Source organism: Diplotaxodon limnothrissa, linkage group LG16 (genome assembly GCF_057381915.1).
Source record: "Diplotaxodon limnothrissa isolate DT_005_m linkage group LG16, D_limnothrissa_male_GT1.1, whole genome shotgun sequence".
NCBI lineage: Eukaryota > Metazoa > Chordata > Actinopteri > Cichliformes > Cichlidae > Diplotaxodon > Diplotaxodon limnothrissa.
The window spans coordinates 22,875,390-22,894,597 of record NC_140611.1 but is presented as its reverse complement, the minus strand read 5'-3'; the positions used below and the strand labels follow the sequence as shown (position 1 = coordinate 22,894,597).

Sequence of the window (19,208 nt, the reverse complement as noted above, 5' to 3'; positions counted from 1 at the left end):
GCATGAGAGTTCACACTGTTTTTGTCACCTTTCGTGATATTTCCCAGGGCTTAGTGACAGCACCGAGATCACATGCTGTCATCATCATGGATCTGCGAAGACATATTTATTTTAAGAAGCATTAATAATCCCAAAAAATGTAACATAAAACCAAATTCAATCAGGAAGACAAAGACATACACGATTACCTGCACATGTCTCTATGTGCCTTCACATTCCAATTGTATTCTCCATTGCTGACCAGCTCAAAGAACATGTTTCTATTCCTGAATGAAAACAAGAAATCCTCATATGTACATGTAAATTACATAAATTCCACAAGGGGGCGATGTTACCTAAAAGAAACCCATAGTAAGCTGTGAACAGCTAGAGGCTCTGTAGCTGTCAGTGTGCTACACTGTCAGGGCTCTGTGGACATCTCACTAACAGTTTAATAAGCAGTGTTTTTTTTAGCGGTACATACTCAAAGTAAAGTGTGAGGTCTGTGGCCAGAATTGACTGTTTCAGCAGCTGCATGAGGTCGCTGTACTCTGTGGACGAGAGGTTGGAGAAGATATTGTGACCCTGTGGAGAGACACACAGAGACACCATAAAGAAAACATAAGCCACGTTTCTAAAAGCATACAAGTAGCCTGAAATGAATGATTACTGTCCCTGGACATTTTGGATAAGTACCATTCCTATGACCTGCTGTATAATTTTTAAGAGAAGCACAAACCTGTCGTCAGATATACAAACTAAAGCAGCTGACGTGATAGCAGTGTGGGATATCTTTACAAATGTATTACCCAATCCGTCCACTTAAATGTTTTTACCGCAATAACTATTAACATTTGATATTTAGTCCCAAAATTTCAACTTCAACTCATCTAGGCTTGCTCACATTTGGCCTTTAATAAAAGTTTGGGCTAAATTTTGTTACAATCTACGTGTTAAAATAAGCATTTGTCAACTAGAAAGGTGGCACAGAGATCAAGGAAACTACTGTCAGTGTTGAATTGGAAGCGTTTTTGTTTTGTTTTTTACAGTCAAAGTTCTAGTTGGTTCCCAGCCTTTTTTTTTTTAAATTTAAAGATTCTTTTAAAAAGAAGAATTCCAGTAATAATGTATACTAATACTACTACTAATAATAATACTTTTACTAATTAGAGCAGGGCGATATGACCAAAAATATTTATCACGATATACATTTGAAAATTTGCGATAACGATATAACTGACGATATAATTGACACTAGACAAATGCTTTACAACTCCACAACTTTATTAGTGCAAAAAACCCCATCAATGCATTTTGACTTAAACAAGCAGCTGCTTTTTATGTGCATTAAAGTTATATAAAAATTTAACAGTGCAAATGTAAATTCCTTGCTGACAGTTTAACCAAAAGGCATTTCCAGTGGAAATTCCTCAGCATAACCATGTATAATATCCACAAAACTTAAAAAGAGGTTATACACACACAATACGGCAATGTTATGTTGAAGCACAGTAGGTATCACTCCGCGAGGCTCCTGCCTACGATAGCCGTAATGCTGCGACAGTCCATCAAGCGGTGCAGCTTCGTAGCTTAGCAAAGTCGTACTAAAACATTTGACAGATTTTCGAGCGCCATGTACCACATAAAATCGTTTCGAGGTCAGTAAACACAACCAGAATTAATACATAAGGCACACGGGATTATAAGGGGCACTGTCGATTTTCAGAAAAATCAAAGGATTGATTTTAAGTGTGCTGTATTTTCCAAACAACACGGTAATAACGATGGCCCGCTAGGATGCTCTACCAAAAATAGTGCTTTGTTGTGTATCTGACCGATGAAAGCCAAACCAGTTCCACACCACTGAAGTTGCAGCATTTTTACAAACCAATTCTGGTTCATCCGTTTCATTCAACGATCCGCTTTCACTCTTCTCATTCTGTGTCACCGCCATGTGCATATGTAAACAAAGGCACTGCGCACGCACGTTTTACCCATATTCTATCACGATATTTCATTTTCCTATCGTTGCCCAAAGTTACACCGGTATTACCGTGAACGGTATGATATAGCCCAGCCCTATTACTAATAGGTACTAATTCATATGTGGGGAAGCATATACAGAGCATTTTGTGACCAGAGAGAGCTGATAAACTGAAACAAAAACCTTCAGTTCAATTTTACTTATATAGCTCCAGATATTATAGAGCATAGGTGTCAAACTTTGGCCCGCAGCCTAATTACATTTGGCCCACGAAGCCATACCAAATTACTATTAGAGCTGGCCTACTGGTATTATACAGCTTAATTAAGCTTTGCTTGTTCCATATTCAGTTTTTCAGCAAAACGTGTTTGAGTCCATAAGAAAAGATTCATTCTTATATCTGGAGGAATAAATATATTTCAATAAATATTAACGTTAGCCCGCAACTTTGTTCCAGTTTTGAATTTTGGCCCACTGTGTATTTGAGTTTGACACCCCTGTTATAGAGAGATATCAAGTGTATCTCTCTATAACAGGGGTCAGCCCCATCAGCCCTTTGTGTCAGCACCACAAAGGGCTGATGGGAGAATTTTAAAAATCAGGGGGTGTTTGAAGGGAGTGTGCTTACTACACCTGGTATTCACCCCTGTTAGAACCATTAACACGCCTAAATATCTAACCAAATTGTCAGTTCATATTGAAATTAAAGCCATATAAAACTACACCACCATAAAACGTTTCTGTGTTATAGAGAGAAGAGAATGAGGGAATGTGCAGTCCTATGAAGTCTTCACAAATTTGACGTGTGAAAGAGTCATAAAAAGATCTTATTTGGACAATTAAGCCATAACAGTAGAACACATAGTTAGAATATAAGCGATCACATTATATCCACTCTCCTCTAACGGATGGTTTGCAATTAGCAGAGGTTTTTAAATGCTGATCGTCACCGTTTTCCCTTTCGCAACCTGAGCACTGAACTCTAAAAACTGTGCCAACATGCTTGTAATTCCTTTCATCAGCTCATGGGTTCCTATGAAATATTGAACTGCATAACATCAGTAACACAAAGGACATCTCTCATTCTGTCACAACTGGAGCAGATGAAGGAAGGAGGCGACTGAAATAGAATGACTAGCGGGATCTGAGAGATACAAAGGAAGCGAGTGACGTTTAAAAGTTTACAATTTTATTAATGGTTTGCGCGGGCTGGCGGATTGAATTTGAGCTCCAGCTTCGACTTGAATTAGCCCCGCTGTTCATTTATATGCTAATGAACTAAGGATAACAGTAGTTCAACCCCAGTATCAACACACACCATTATGATATTCCAAGCAAACATTTGTCAGCTTACTGTGTTGTCAGCACCACGATAATGAAGCCTGTGGAAACTACCGCTAAGCTTCGCCTCAGCTGCTCCCTCAAAACGCCTTCAATTACAACTTCACGGAATCCAGTCACCTGGTAAAATGTCTCTCTCAACCAATTACCACCGAATCAATCATCTCGGTAATTACATTGATTTGAGAGTAGCGTGAGCTATTTGTTTATTCGTTCACATGTAGCAGACAATCCACACCACTTGTCTGCCTCCAAGCACTGTGAGTACAAACTACCCCCCTCTCCCCAAACACACACACACACACACACACACACACACTGTTTTCTTTTATGAAAAATTTAGCATTTATTCATTTGGGATGCCAGAGAGTTGAAGAGCCACATTAGGTGCACAGGAGTTTGACAGCAGGGAAACACGTGACTTCTGCGCAGTCATGGTAAAACGTAGATACTAGTCGTGTTACTTTAAGAGCATCCATCCTAAAGTCTGTTCTGGTTGGCTGACACCCTTACAGAGCCATACAAATTTTAGGCAAGCTTTCTTCTCGTCTCTATCCGGTCATTGAGTCTGACGTCACTAGCCGTATCTGGGCCTAAACTCCGCTGCAGGTCCATATATCAAACGATATGGCATTACTGAGAGTTGAAAAACTGTCTAAAGTCTTTCATCTTTAATAAAATGATCAGCGTTCTGCTCTACCAGGTGTAACAATTGAGTTTAACATCCAGGCATCCATGAAAACGGAATTTATGACATTTAACCGAGTTAATAGTTAGCAGGAAGTTAGCTCGCTAGCTTCTATCTAAATACAATATAGCATGTCCTGACTGCGGGGTTTTGTAAACAAATTAAAATGTACAGCTCTGTTATCACTTCCAACATAAATGAAGACAGAAAACTAAACAGCAGTGACGTTTGTAGGGTTACTGAAGTTTGGCTAGCTGGTATATAATGATGTGCTACGTGACCGCTAGCGACACAGCTATGTTAGCATAATATAAACAAGCTAACTTTTTTTTCACTCGATAAAAGTTAACTTGAGTGTTCTCGGTGGTCAGGAACAAATGTAATCGCATGGCAGGATGCTGCAAAAGGACCAAACTTCAGCCAGGAGAACAACTGAGGTGGTTCTTTTCTGCATTTCCCAGCACCACTGTCTTTTACAGATGGCTATAGATGCTCACTGTTGGACCTCTGCACTGACTTCCTCCTTATGTGCAGAAAATCTGGATTTGGATTCATCACTCCATAAAATCTATTACCACTGATTTTTCAGTCTAGTTCTTGTGTAATTTGTTATACATCAGTCTTTTCTCCCTCTTTCCCATTTAAGAAGAATCACTTCTTGACAAAAACCCTTCCACTGAGACCATTTCTGATGAGGCTCCAGTGAACAGTAGATGGATCATCTGACGGGCCAGTTTCCTCAAATATATTAGGGACACACCATACTGAGATACCACACCATACTGAGATTGGACAACATTTAAGCTGATAGCACTTCTAAAATACTATTTATTAATACCATTTTATCTGTGGCAGTTTTTCATAGATTTGAGTAAACAAAGGATTTATTTTTACGTCAGATACTAGTAACAAAGTGCTTAAACGATTTAAAATTGCTTCTCTGCTAATCTGTCCATTATTGGTCAACACAACACTGGTTCATCCCTTGTGTGAGATGACTTTTTAATGCTTAATCATTCATAGATCAGTGTTAAGTGGCTTCAAAACAAAAAACATTCCTCTAAAAATATTCAGGTACAAGAACTGAACTGAAAATGAGTGGGAAAAAGCAGCCAATGACCAAAGAAAAACATGTCTGGAGAGCTACTGCTCAAGACCACTTTAAAAAAAATAAATGTCTCTATTTGGAAGTAAAATATAAAGAAATGAGGGGTGGCACAAGAATTTTACACAGTAGTGTATTTACCAAAAAAAAGGTAATATCAGTCCTTTAAGGTCATAACTTTAACCTTCTATCACTCACTGTTCAACCTTCAGGATTAATAGGCATTGACATCTACTTCAGCAGGGAAACCATGAGTGTTACTAAAATTATTGCATTTAATTTTTGGACCTGGTGGTTCCAGGTTCCTGGTACTGTGCATGCTGCTGGCAGCTGGCATCAGTAATGAAATTAGTTTGACCATGTAAAATATCAGGGCAGTGAAAAAGATCTGCAGTGCAGATATTAACAGACTTTCAATATAATGAAAAGTAGCACAAATGTGAACATGCAATGCACTGAAATACAAGAGTGCTGCAAAAAATGTCTTTGTGAAGAGATTCTGAATGTTGGGTCTTTCTGAATGCTTTCTGTTTTGTCTGAGGTAGGCATTAGCAAACCGTTTATGGTAACTGCATTGCAGCAGATATAAGAACATAGCCCACCTCGCTCTGCAGGATCATGACAGCATGGTTGAAGTGGTGGTGCTCCAGTGTAGCAGAGGTCCCATAAAGCAGAGCGAGAGCTGAGCCCGTCCTGCCAAACACACACACACGCGCACGCATATTGGGATCAAAAACGAGGGATAACATAATCAGGATTCAACACATGCAGAGAAACTGATTGAGTTTGGTATGATTTCCTCACCAACCTGTCACCACGTGTTGCAGTACAGAAAACAGCTTGAGAGTCATATCCTAAACTACAGCAAAGACGGAGAGGTTTCACACTGAATAAGATCGTCGTTTAATTTAGCTTCTAAAAAGAATACTCAAGAGAAGTGACACAGCCACAAACGACGCATGCGAGCTGGATTTAAAATGCAAAAATATCCCACATTTTAGTGCCGTCTTTAAATGTTATTTATTACCCATGTGTAACCCTGGTAAGATTTACAGCAATCAGAAGTACAGGGTTCTTTGAATGCATCGTAGTCCTTGTCTGATAGTTTAATTTCCGGGCTTGCCCTGAAGGCACCATCTGCAGCTCCGTGCGCGTGAAGGTGTGGTGTAGAGGAAAAAGGACGGCAAGGAAAAACTCCATGCTGCCGCGGAGCACGGTTTTTTCCAGTTGAAAGAGAGGAAAGAGGTTTAATTAACATTTGTGAGAGAGCTGTCGTTAGCGGTGAACCACAGACGGGTACCTACCTGAAAGGAGTCGGAGTATTTCTTCGAACTTTTTGAACTATTCTGGTGAGTTAGCCTAGCTCACTTAGCACCGCTATTGCAGTTCAATGCACTGGAAAAAATAACTAACCAGTCAGAATAGTAGTAAATGTGTTTAATGATGTTTAAGATGTGTTTTCATAGTATTGCAATGTTGTGACAGTTTTGTTTATTATGAGTGTCTAATGTTTTTACTTTCTTGGGCCTGCTAGTTCAGCCGCGGCCAGCTAAGTGGTTATGCGCAGTTCACGTGCAATAGCTGTGCTGTTACTGTAACTGCGGGTGATGCACAGTAATACGGTGTATTTACTTTTAATGTGTCACAAGATGCAGATTTATTTTAATATTTCAAAAGAACCAAGGACATTAGGAACAAGGACATTTAAGGAATGTGGACATCTAACATTCTGCGTATTTGTGTGCAGACTGGTTTTTTTTTTGAGGTACAGTTCCATGGGTGCCAAGTGAGGAGCTGGTATCGTGGGTCTAAGACACTGTTGCTGCTGTGGAGGCCTTCTCTGTGTCAGGACGCTACACGTTGATGCCTGCCGTACCAGGAGGGCGGTAGGAAAAAAAAAACAAAAGGAAGCCCACCTGAGAGATACCTTATCATTTTCTTTTGCTACTTTTTCTCCGCCTGAGATTCAGGTCGTTTTCAGTTCTTAACCCAGGACAGTGGGTAACTGAATAAACTGACACCATAAGGAACTGGACACTCACATGCTATTTTCTTTTCTTTTTCCTTTTCTTTGGGGTGTTGAAATATTGTGTTTCTTGTCTTACATCTATTTTGATTGTTTCAATTATTTTGTGATGCATTTGAGATGGTTACTGCATTTGGAGGTATCCCTACATTGAGGATGAGCAAAGGGAACTGATCCAAAAGGAAATATATAAAGCAAACTTTGTTTCATAAACCTGTGGTCGTGCGTGTTATGTGGGTTGGAAGTCTCATTGCTCTTACAGAGTTGCTACCGCCAATCTCCTTCCCAAACCTAGATTCGGATATTGTAGACATTGCACTTGGGCGAGCAGTATAGATCATCTCTTTATAGATAGAGGGACACACGTCCAGGTTACACATGGTAAAAATCAGCATTTCTTATAATGAGGGTTTTACAAATGTGAATTAGTCTGGATTAATAGGTTGAGGTGTACATGCAATTGCAGCAGATCTGTTGGCTGCTCATCCATGATGTGTGTCCTGTTCCACCACATCCCAAAAGTGTTGTTGGATTGAGATCTGGTGACTCTAAGGGCCATTTAAGCACAATGAACTCACTGCTCTGTTCAAGAAACCAGTTTGAGATGATGTGACGAGAAGATGGGTACAGTGTGGTCATAAGGGGATGAGCATGGTTAACAACAATGCTCAGGTAGGCTGCAGACTTTAAACAATGCCAAAGTCAGTCCAAAAAATATAATTAAGGAAGCAGTACACCACCAGGAGTTTGAACTGCTGCAAGGCAGGTTGAATCCACATCGTCGTGTTGTCTGGCCAGCCTCCTCATCAACAAGACATTTTAACCCAACTGCTCACTTAAGAGTTTCTCTTTTTCAGATCATTATATCACTTTTCTTTCCCATTCTGATGCTCACTTTGACCTTGAGCAGATTTCCTTGTCTACATTGTCTAAATGTACTGGGTTGCTGCCAAGTGATGACATTTGCATTATCAAGCAGCTGAACAGGTGTTGGGCTGCTAAAACCAACACTACTGTGCCCAGCTTGAAAACACTGGGTGCATTCTGAAAGTCAAAATACAATAAAGGAACCCTTAAACTGTTGAGCAGCTGAAATCCTACATGAAACAAGAATAGCGAAAGAAATCTAACTTTCGAAGCAATCTCCTCAGCTGCTGTACATTTACCGTGTTATTGAAATAAAAACTGCAACAGCGCTGTGATAAATGCCCATTCTTTATATAAACATGTTGCCAGAACAACATTTCTCATATCATTTTCTGATATATTTTCGATCATGTTCCAACATTTTTGAAAATCAGCTTGCACTATAACAATCTTGATGGAAGCAGAAAATATTTATATTCAGTAATTTATTAGCTTTTTTTAATGCACCCAGAGTCAGCAATGTTTACAGTTTCTTCGTTAAGGAGACTCTTATATAAGCCTTAAACAACTTCCGACTTGACTCTTGCTGATCTGAGCTGCACTACTGCAGACTGCTGCAGATGGGAACAGCAGTGTGTAGATTGCAGTATGTTCGTATGTGTGTGTGTGTGTTTCCTTACTTTGCTTGAAAAGCGTTGTTGGTGCCCCTGTGGTCCAAGTCATGGCACACACATCCGACAATAAGGGCTAAGATCTCCACGTCTGTCAGAGTCTCCTGGAAACCTGCTGTCTGATTGGCACAGAGAACAGGAGGCAAATAAGAAATCACACACACACACAGAGACACACACACACACACATTCCATGTGCTCCAGAGCTGCATCTATTACTCTATAATTTTATGAAGCTGTAAGCAGTACATTGAATAAAATGAAAAAAAAAAACCCCACTAAAACAGCAGCATCATCCAAAACTATATCCCTCTAAAAATGAGGGGACTGCAGTAACACAGCCAAACAGTGAGATTTATGGCTTGGATGAATGGATTCTGGAGGCCATGTGCTGAGTGAGTCACTATAGGTCATTGTCGGGATAGCGGCAAAGATAGCAAGGCCCTCAGCCTGCTCATTAAAGCACATGGGAGAAGAGCTGAGGGGTCCACAGGAGCTTACACACTGCTATTTCTTTCCCCTCTGCCAATAATCAATTCAGATGGGATGCCACACATTAATGCTGCACTTGATTAAGTGAACTACACTGTGGTGTTTTATACGAGTTTGTGTGCATGTCTGTATGCATGTGTAATTGTGTGAGAGTGTGCGTTACCCCAAGGACCTGATAAATTAAAAGGCCTGCTGGAAAAGCAGAAGTAATTCTCTTGGGGTCTCAATTCAAGCAAACACAGAACTGGCTGTTTGTACAGTTAATAATATAGTGAGTCATCATTTAAATCTCTGTGAGTTCAACGTAGATCAAACTGAAATGTAGTATTACATAAAATAATACGATTTTAACAATCTTAACATTGATCATAGGGTCATTCATCAGCTGCCTAGTTGCAAGCTGGCTAGTTATTTCCATTCATATTCATGCCAGTGTGCAGCAAAGCTATTGCAACCTTATCTTTTAATGTCTCTCATTTATATGCTACGTTAACTTGATTTTCTGTACATCCAGCAACATCCAGGTCCGTCATTTAAATATACTTACTATCCTATCATATGTCAATCACCGGTATCCTGCGCTCCTATTGGTAGTCCTTTGGATCGTTTTCCTCAAAGTTTAAAAAAGTTTAACTCAGAATCCACCCCTTTCACATCGCCAGTGATTTTTCATCCATGGTTGGCTAAAGGCACTAAATGCCACTGACTTTCTATGGCCTCTGGTCGCCATGATTATGGTGGTGATAAAAAACTGTCCAACTTTGCTGCAGACATGTTCACAGCTTGGTCTGAAAAATCTTTAATTTCTTCACTAATGTAAACTGCAGAGAGGGATTTTTTTTTCACCAATTTTATTTGCATTAAAGTTTAAAGTTGTGAATTACTGGGTTTCTTTGCCAACACCAGCACCTGTAGCCTGCTTTGAGGCTTTTTAGTGTGCTTCTAGACCTAGAATTTATGGTGTTGGTACCTTTTGCAGCATTTCCAAGAAGATAATGGGGAAAATAAAGTAGCTTGCTATATGGTTAACTCTATTCACTGATTGTGCAAGACATTTGTGCACCAGATTTGGGAAGTGAAGTTCATTGAAAATGACAGCGACTTCACGTGACATCAGATGAAATAACCACTGGTTCAATTCAATCCTTTTATTGTGCCTACTGGGAAGCTCGGTTTACAGACAAACTGTCAAAACTTATCCACCAAAAAGAAGGATAAGAAAAATGGTACAAAAAAAACAACAAAAAAAACTCAATTTGGTCCAACGAAGTGGACGCAATCAGACTTAAACTTTAAGCTGTGGGACTGAATCATGTGACAACAAAGAAAGGGTACAAAAGGGTGGTAGCAGGTTACCTAGGCAACCAGAGCAACTCAAATGTCCACTAGCAGTCAACCATCAGCACCAAAGTGACAAGTGGCAAAATCGCTTTCCCCTTTAGCACTAATCAGCAAAACAAACCAAACTGGCATTAGCTGATAAGTTAGCACTCACAGTCTTGTCTTGAGATAAGTCAATTTTGACACCAAGAAAACAGGATAGTACAATTTTTTCAGCTTCCCACGTAGAGTCTATGCTATACTATGCTAACACCACAGAAACCAAAGAATTCTCACACTCCTCCAACATGATTTTGCTTGGTACTAGCTAGCTACACACTGTGGCACTACCTGAGCAGTGACTGTCCTCTCTTTTTTGCATATTGGTGGTTGTCAAAATCATTAAGGTACAATATCACTACCTACCACTTTGGAGTGTCAGCCATTATCATATCTGTGCTGGTTTTTGCTGGTGTTAATAATATTAAATGTAGTAAAAAGCAGCGTGGTTTTTGCTGCAGCGCTTTTTGAAATTCTTCATTCTGTATTTTTTCGTGGCCCAAATAAAATTCCATCACGGATACAAACTTTGGTACGTTGCGTAGGGGAGACCGGGGATAGTTGTAACGTGGGTCAGTTGTAACACTTCCAATTTCTCCAATCAGGGCTAAGTTTCAAATGATGTGACTCATCCTGTGCATGCCCAACTCAGTTCTGCTATCACATGTGAAAAATCAGCACATTTCGTCAAACACAGACAGTTTAACATGAAAAAAAGTAATTTGTATGCCAAAAAGTAAGTTTTTCTACTTTATTTCAATTTGTAATAGCATTATCTGCTTTGCAGTTAAACTCATCAAACTTAAATTATGTTATTTGTATGTCTATGGGGATATATTCTGTGTGGGTCTTTAGTGCTAATGTTTTAGCCGTTGGCTGTAATGTTAGCTAGTTCATGGCTATAGGAGTCTGGGTCAGTTGTAACAGCAACAGTCTGGGTCAGTTGTAACAATAATGCAGATGTTACAACTTACCACACTATTACTTTAACTTATATTAAACAAGTTGGGGCAACGACATCAGCAGAGAGAGGTTCACTGGTCGCATTTGTATATGCGGTTAATGCCATTGGCAACACAATTCCTCCACTGTTTGTGTTCCCACACATACATTATGCAGACCACTGTGTCAGAGATGGACCAGCAGGAAGTACTGGTAGTGAAATAAATCAGGATGGGTGCAAGAAACAGATTTCCTCATCTTTCTGAGGCACTTTGCAAACCACACCAAGGTAAGCCATGATAAAAAGTAATGGAATTGCGATGCTGGTGAACAACTACATTTTTTCAGCTCCATTGTTATGTTCAAAATTGGTGCAAGAGTTGTAGGTTATAATGCCCACTGAGCCAATGAGGCCAAACTCAAGGAAGACCAACCAAAATGAATGAAATATTCAGTTGCAGAAATTTCCATAATTTGTCTTTTTTGGGGGGTTGGAATATGTTCAAAAGCTAGATTTCTGCATTCTGTCACACACACACACACACACAGCTACATAAATGGATGTAAGTGCATTCATGTGTTGAATAAACAAAGATTACATGTTAATATTTTGTTAGTACCCTTATTTCATTGTGTTACATTTCACCCCAGGATATGTTACAACTAACCCAGACTATGGGGTTAATTGTAACATTTCACTCTTCATGTTTGAGGCCATACCATGCAATGGGTAATTGTGCTGCAGAGAAAATAGCTGCACTATTTAATAGCAGAGACATGTAAATACTTTGCATTACATTTTGAATCCACTACCTTAAAAGAGCTCCAATTTACAGACAGAAATGTGAAAAATGTTACTACTATCCCCGGTCTCCCCTACAGGTGATGTATGTTGAACATCATAGGTGAAAAAAAAACGCAAATGTAGAATGTAACATCATATTTGCAGGTGGATTGTCAAATAAAGACTATTTATAGGAAATTTTTAAAAAATGACATCTGTAAAAATGGGGTTTTTTGTCTTCTAAATTTATTGTCATGGTCAGCTGTGCTACTGACAGTGAAGGATTAGAGGAGGACCCAAATGCAGATGTGCAGAGGCAGACTGCATTAACTGAAAGTGAGCTGTTTAATGACTGTTTATATTCAAACAAAAAACCAAAACATAAGGTCCAGAAGAGGAAATTCTAAATTATAAAACTACAGGAACATAAAAGCTTGAATAAGCAGTAAGACAAGAGGAACAAACACTCAAACTAAGGACAAAAGGAGACAGCGATTATATGTACACAGAAGTGCAATCGGGGAAGTGGAGACAGCTGGAGAGAGTGAGAAAGCTGAAGTCAATCATAGAGAAGAAGACGAGGAAAGTAAAGCTAAAAGCAAAGTGGAACGAACAACTAACTCTAAGATAGCGAAAACATATGGATATGCAACATAGGATGCATACAAACATATATGTAGATATACACTACGATCATTATAGCAAACAAATTATTTAATTAAGTTTTCCAGTTATCAATAGCAGTTTATATGGCAACAGCCCTCATATCGTCACTGCTGGTCAGATCAACTTTCTCAAAGCTTTTCTATTCTTATCTCTAACTGTATGTTGAAATGCAATGCCTTGATCTAACTGTGTTTAGAACAGAAAGTGATCAAAAATGAGCATGACCATTACCGTCAGCATGGCAAACATGCACTGGCAAACGTTGAATGCGTGTCTCCAGTTGTGATAGAGAACCATTCTGTAGTTTTTTCTGACAGTCAGCAGCCATCTGCACAGCGTCTGCAGGGTAAGACAGGTGGCGAGATGAGCACATGGGTCAGCGGTCCTCGTGCAGTTCCAAAACTGTTCGGGGCAATCTCAATCAAGTATTAAAGCAAAGGAATTAAGACAGGGAAACTCAGTGTCCTCACCTCATAGTCAATCTTAAATTTCTGCACCATTCCCAGTTCCATAAACATTCTCAAAGCTGCCGTTATCATGGCGTCAACATCCAGAGAGAAATCATCAAAGGAGAGCTTGTCGATGCCCAGCTCGCAGACTAGGGGGATGTTAGCAGCCTGTTTCGCCATGGCAGGAGGAAACATACAGGAGAAGAACAAGAGCAGAAATGAAGATGAAGAGGTCAGAGGATGTTGTGCGATTTTCAGATGTTATACGGAAATATAAAAACATGCTAATTAAGACCCGAAGCTTCATTTGGAGGGGTTTAAGATTAATGAGGGGGATCTACTGGAGAATTTCATTGTTGTTTACTTTCAGAGCTCACTGACAATTGTGGCAACAATAATCAGCAGCAGCTTTTTTTCTGTGGTATTCAAACAAAAATATAGGATTCCAATTAAGCATTTTCATATTGAAGCACATCTTCTATCTTTAATCGGTTCTAATGAGCACAACGTCTATCTGATCAGGAAATGCTCTTCCTGACTTGAGTCAGCATTTATAATTGAAGGATTTTGAGCTTTGCAGTCAAATATATCTTAGCAGAGTTAAAGTTTCTGTAAAGCTGTGTTTCTCTTTCCTCTCTATCTGTCTTCTCTAACAACCACCATTGTTTCCTGCGCAAACATTTGCCTTTCTGGCCAGCAGGTATTCTTTAGATCTTAATTCATAGCCCCGGGGTTATGAAATGTCAGCCAGATTTGTTTGCCACTGCCTTTTTCACACCAGTGGAATCCCAGGCAAGCGTGCTCAACAAGGCTACTTATGTAGTGCAGAAAGTGGAGGGAAAGGCAGAAGCAGAGAGCAGTGCTGCATGAGGGGGCTGAAAGATCACACAGGCACACTAGAGAGCAGGGATCCTACTATGCAATAATGGCCACAGGGGAAAATCCTAAACATGAAAGTGCAGGAAAATAGGTCATATCTATTTTTCAGAAATGTCCTGCCAATTAAAAATGTAGTCATTTTCCATATTTTCATCTTTATCAATAATGCATTGTGAATGAATGCTTATTGATTGAAGTAATCCATTCCAAATGCTACAATTAGTTTAAATTCGCAGGGGACTTCTCAGCTCCTATTTATGCTTGTGCGCTGCTGCAGTTCTTTTGAAGCTGAAGTCTGCCAATAATTTCTCTCTTTTGCCATAGATTTTTTTTCCCTTCTCATTAAAGTTAATAAGAAATTGTTATTTAATTAGAAAAATATATATCTTAGTTAAAGCACCTACGAGGAAACCAAATACATTGTGAGTATCTTAACTTTCTGTGAAAAAACTTTCATTTTATGTATCAGTAAAAGTTTATCTTAGATCAAACTTTTGTGAAATCGGGTTGCAGCAGAATCCTAATACACCTTTAATGTTGGTGTTTTATTTCATATGTCTTAATTAATTATTGATTCTTATTATTGTCTTATTATTATTATTAATTAAGGACAGCATTTAGAAGAACAAAACATTAGATCATGGTAATTATCTGCACCAATACAGACATCAAGAAGCCTCCCTTAAGACCTTTTCTCTTGTCTTACTTCTTGTCTTTGCTTTTGTGATTGTTTGCTTCGGCCTCAATAGTTTCCTCCAATGTCCACTAAACAGTGACTCCAAAAGTTAACCAATCTCTACAAACTCCAAATTTAAAATGACCCACTTTGGTCTTTTTTGGATAATCGGATGCCAATATGATCGATCGTTTGTGGATGCTAGCCGTCAGGTTCGTGATGTACAAAGTTTATATACCTATATACACTCACCTGCACATAATTACATTAAAAACAAATAAGCAGCAACATAACAATAACAACAACCACAGGACAAGAGGGGAGAAACCGTAAATAGGAGATTAGTGGGCAGGAAAGGCCAGAGTAAAGGTGGTTTGTGAGCTTAGATTTAAAAGCAGAGATGCAGGACTTTTTTATGTGAAACTGATTCTAGAACTGTGGAGCAGTGACTACAAAGGCTCTGTCACCCTCTTTTGTTTGAGACATGACCTTGGGTCATATGACAGATCTTTGCCAATGGACCTGAGAGACCTGGGAGCTGATAGAAAATGAATGAGATTGGTGATATAAACTGGGATCTACCCATTAAAAGCCTTAAAAACAACCAGCAAAATCTTAAACTGGATTCTAAAATTGACAGAAAGCTTATGCAGCAAGGCCAGGACTGGAGGGATGTGCTCATATTTCTTACTACCAGTCAGCAGTCTTGCTGCTGATTTCTGCACCATCTGCAGACGTAGGTATGGGAAGATTAATCCAGACGTGAAGTAATAAAGGTACACATAATTTTTTTTTCCTGATCATAAGAATGATAATCTTAGTTTTGTCACTGTTTAACAGCTTTAGCAGTTGTTAATCAGCCAACCTTGTTTGTCTCCAAGACAGTCAAGTAGATGCTATAGGGAATCCTGATATTTTACTGGAAGATATAGCTGTAAATCATCAGTATAGAAATGAAAGGCAATGTTATATCTCTTAATATTATTATTAAATGGAAAAAAGTGCAAAGACCCCCGAGGGACCCCACAAGAAACAGGGGCAGAGAATAAGAAAAACTGACACCTTAAGAGAAGAACTGAACCAGCTGTAACCTTAATGCCAACCCATTGTTAAATGCAAGCCAAAAGAATGTGAGTAACAGATCAGTGCTCACTGTCGACAAAGCCATTTCAAGTGCTGTGAACAGCTTCAACGTCTAGCCCCCAATAACTAAGTTGCCAGCTACCATCTTTTTAAAAATGAGGCTTCAAAACAGGATTTTAGTAGCTTTTAGGGGGTTTAGTCCATTTTTTATTTAGAGTCTATGGAAGTTACCTCATTAAAAGAATACCCCACAAGGTGGTGCTTTCTTCCAATGCCTTATAGGTTTTTGATCAGGTTTATTTAGCCAAACTAAATGCTCAGTTTGTAGCTGCAAGTAATGAGTAGGATATGGCACAGCATGCTAACTTCTCTTGTGCAGTGGCCAATTTGCACCAGTGCCTCCTTTTTTGTGTTTTTCCAAAAACACAAAAAAATATATATTACAAAATACTTAAAATAAAAATATAAAAACTTGATTGTGCCACATCTGCAAATCCTGAAAGAAAAACAAAAGTTTCTACTGTGAACAACAGTGAACATCTATTACCTTGAATTTGTCAACTTCAGTCTTGGAGCAAGTGGCATGGTACGACAGAACCTGCAAAATGATGGCACAGTGTCACTCAGTGTACTTTTCAAACCCTTACCAGTAAGGCTCTACAAGACGCCCAGCTGTTGCTGCAGCTGAAAATACTGCCCGTTTGTACGTTTTAGTGGATCATCCAGATGATGACGGTAACACATCTGGAACAGCTTACAAGAGCTGCAATGTCAGCGCTGATTCCATCGCTCATTCCCCGAGAGAAATACTTTGCACAGGCCTGCAGTTGCTTATTTGATCATGTTTATTCAGTGCTACCAGACGCAGTGCATCAACATATTAGTTCACCCAGTGTCTCAATTCTGTTCTCTACTTGTCCTATTTGGAAACAGCAGTGCTAACTACCATAATGCACCTGAAAGCTCCCTATTGTAATCTAAGGACATGCTGTAAAGGCTGAATAGTGCTGAATGGCTTCATACCGCAGGGCAGATGAGGGATTGCTTTTCACTGCCTCTCATAAATTTTCAATAAAACCTTTGTGAGAAGGTTATCTACAAAGAGAGATCAGCACTTTTTTTTTAATGCGTACATTCTTCTGGAAATATGAGACAAAAAAGAGAAGCCAAGTACAAAAGACCACTGAGAGAGAATAAGTAGGAAGGGAGTTTACATTTTCCATGTAGCAGCTGTTGTTTGCTGTGACTTCTGGTTAAATGTGTTACCCCTGAGCATATGTTGATCGGAACGCAAAGTAAAGATGCCGTTATAGTGAATGAAACAGAAAAATAAATACAGTAGGACTCACAAGCACAAATAAACACGTCAAGCAGTTTGCTTAGCAGTGTTTTTACAAATATAAGTGGATACACAAAAACGCGCTCTTACATCCAAAGCCACCGACTGCTTGGCCCAAGACTTTTTCACCTGGTCGTACATGATGGTGTTGTTGATGCCCAGTCCACAAAAGATCACAAATGCCTAAAAGGATAAAACAGAGAAACTCCCATGGTTTCCAAAATGTTTAGAGAATTGCTAATGCTGAAAAAAATACACAAGCAATTGTAATACCTCAAAAAGACGCTGGTCTGCATCATCGAAGGGTTTCCCATCGAGCCTGTTCAGCACTTGGGCAACACCTGTTACACAAAATAAGTTTACCCATACCAACAGCATAGCAGTAATGCTTTAAGGTTGATACTGGCAGACTAGTATCAGGATCAATATTATGAATTATTAAAGAAAATTAAGGGAAGAGGCAACAATAGTGCACATAAATGTGGTTAAGAAACAAAAGTCTGCAGTGCAGCTATCTCCTGTGTTAAACATTTGGAAATCAGTGAAAACAGAAGAATAAAATGATTGTTTAATAGTGCTGAAGCTGCAAAATAGATAATGTTATCTTTGACCGAAAATCCAGTTATTCTCCACAACCCTGTAGTGGGGTTTAACAAAGCAGTCTTTCCTTTTTAGACCGCTTCTCTCATTGTCTAATCAAAACAGAAAGAACTCCGGTAATAAAGGAGAACATCCAATTAATACAGCAACTCTTATTTCCACATCATTACAATTTTTATTTATCTGCAGGAGGTGAAAGAAGCCTGTCAATGGGATTATGTGTTCATTTCAACGAATAGTGTGAAAAGAATTTACAATGCAACTATGATCAATTTTCATTTTGGTGCCATTAATTTTTAATGCATGGCAAACATTCTCTAAAATCTAATTTTGCTCCTTCTGTATTGAGCTTGTAATTTGTGATGAGTTGCAGCATAGACAAGCTAATTGGTTTAACGAGGCTATATTCCTAGTGCCACAAGTGTTTCATTTAAAAAAAACACACACACACTATCACAATGATCACAGCACTAATACGGGTTTTTACGCAAACGACTTATGGTCTTGTGTGACTGTACCGTACAATTTATTCACTGCTCTGGTGGTGTCAAATTTTGCTTAGAGCTTCACAAAGCATTGGGCCAGACCTGAGCTGCAACCAGCTCAGCACTACATTAATCCAGGAGGAATTACAGTGTATCAAAGAACTAACCTAAACTCAAAGTCATCTTCATCCAGTAACTGGCAATGTTACATTCTGTGAAGCAGCAACCAGAGCACTGTTAACCTATCCCTCTAAGAAAGCACATTTTAAGTCAAAGCTCCACTTGATTGGCTTAGAACAGCAATTATAATGCCAGTTTTTTATATACATTTACCTACAAGAAAGAGTTTCTGCTGGTCAAGAAGTTGAATGAATGAATATTTAAAGTTATCAAGAGTTGATATAGCCTTTATTCAAGAAACACACATCTGTAAGTCAGAAACTTTAAAACTTAAATGTTCCTGGGTAGGTAAAGTCTTTTCCAGTCCTGGAACTGGTAAAAGCAGGGGAGTGTCGGTTCTGATTCATAAAGCAGTTAGCTTTACTGAAACAAAAGTAATACCAGATAAGGAAGGTAGATTTATATTGGTTTATGGACAATTACTGGACACACCAATAATTTTATGTAATATCTATGCACCTAATGCGGACATACCCGCCTTTTTTCATAACCTGTCACAGTATCTTTTGGAATTAGAAGATGCACAAATAGTGGTAGGAGGAGATTTTAATCAAATACTGGATCAAGACCTAGATAGATCACTTCCTAGGAG

At 39.0% G+C, this 19,208-nt stretch overlaps 1 protein-coding gene across 1 annotated transcript in view; it reads right to left on the bottom strand.

The window, feature by feature from the left end:
* Nucleotides 1–19,208, bottom strand: part of pde11a (phosphodiesterase 11a) — a 52,029-nt gene that overhangs the window by 5,728 nt on the left and 27,093 nt on the right. The window contains exons 8-17 of the mRNA XM_085374062.1: nucleotides 17,625–17,692; nucleotides 17,442–17,534; nucleotides 16,560–16,610; nucleotides 13,396–13,542; nucleotides 13,157–13,264; nucleotides 8,671–8,780; nucleotides 5,700–5,790; nucleotides 464–564; nucleotides 189–266; nucleotides 29–92 (exon numbers count right to left, since the gene is read on the bottom strand). Coding sequence (XP_085230188.1) covers nucleotides 29–92; nucleotides 189–266; nucleotides 464–564; nucleotides 5,700–5,790; nucleotides 8,671–8,780; nucleotides 13,157–13,264; nucleotides 13,396–13,542; nucleotides 16,560–16,610; nucleotides 17,442–17,534; nucleotides 17,625–17,692 — 911 coding nt within the window. The remainder of the gene's footprint in view (nucleotides 1–28; nucleotides 93–188; nucleotides 267–463; nucleotides 565–5,699; nucleotides 5,791–8,670; nucleotides 8,781–13,156; nucleotides 13,265–13,395; nucleotides 13,543–16,559; nucleotides 16,611–17,441; nucleotides 17,535–17,624; nucleotides 17,693–19,208) is intronic.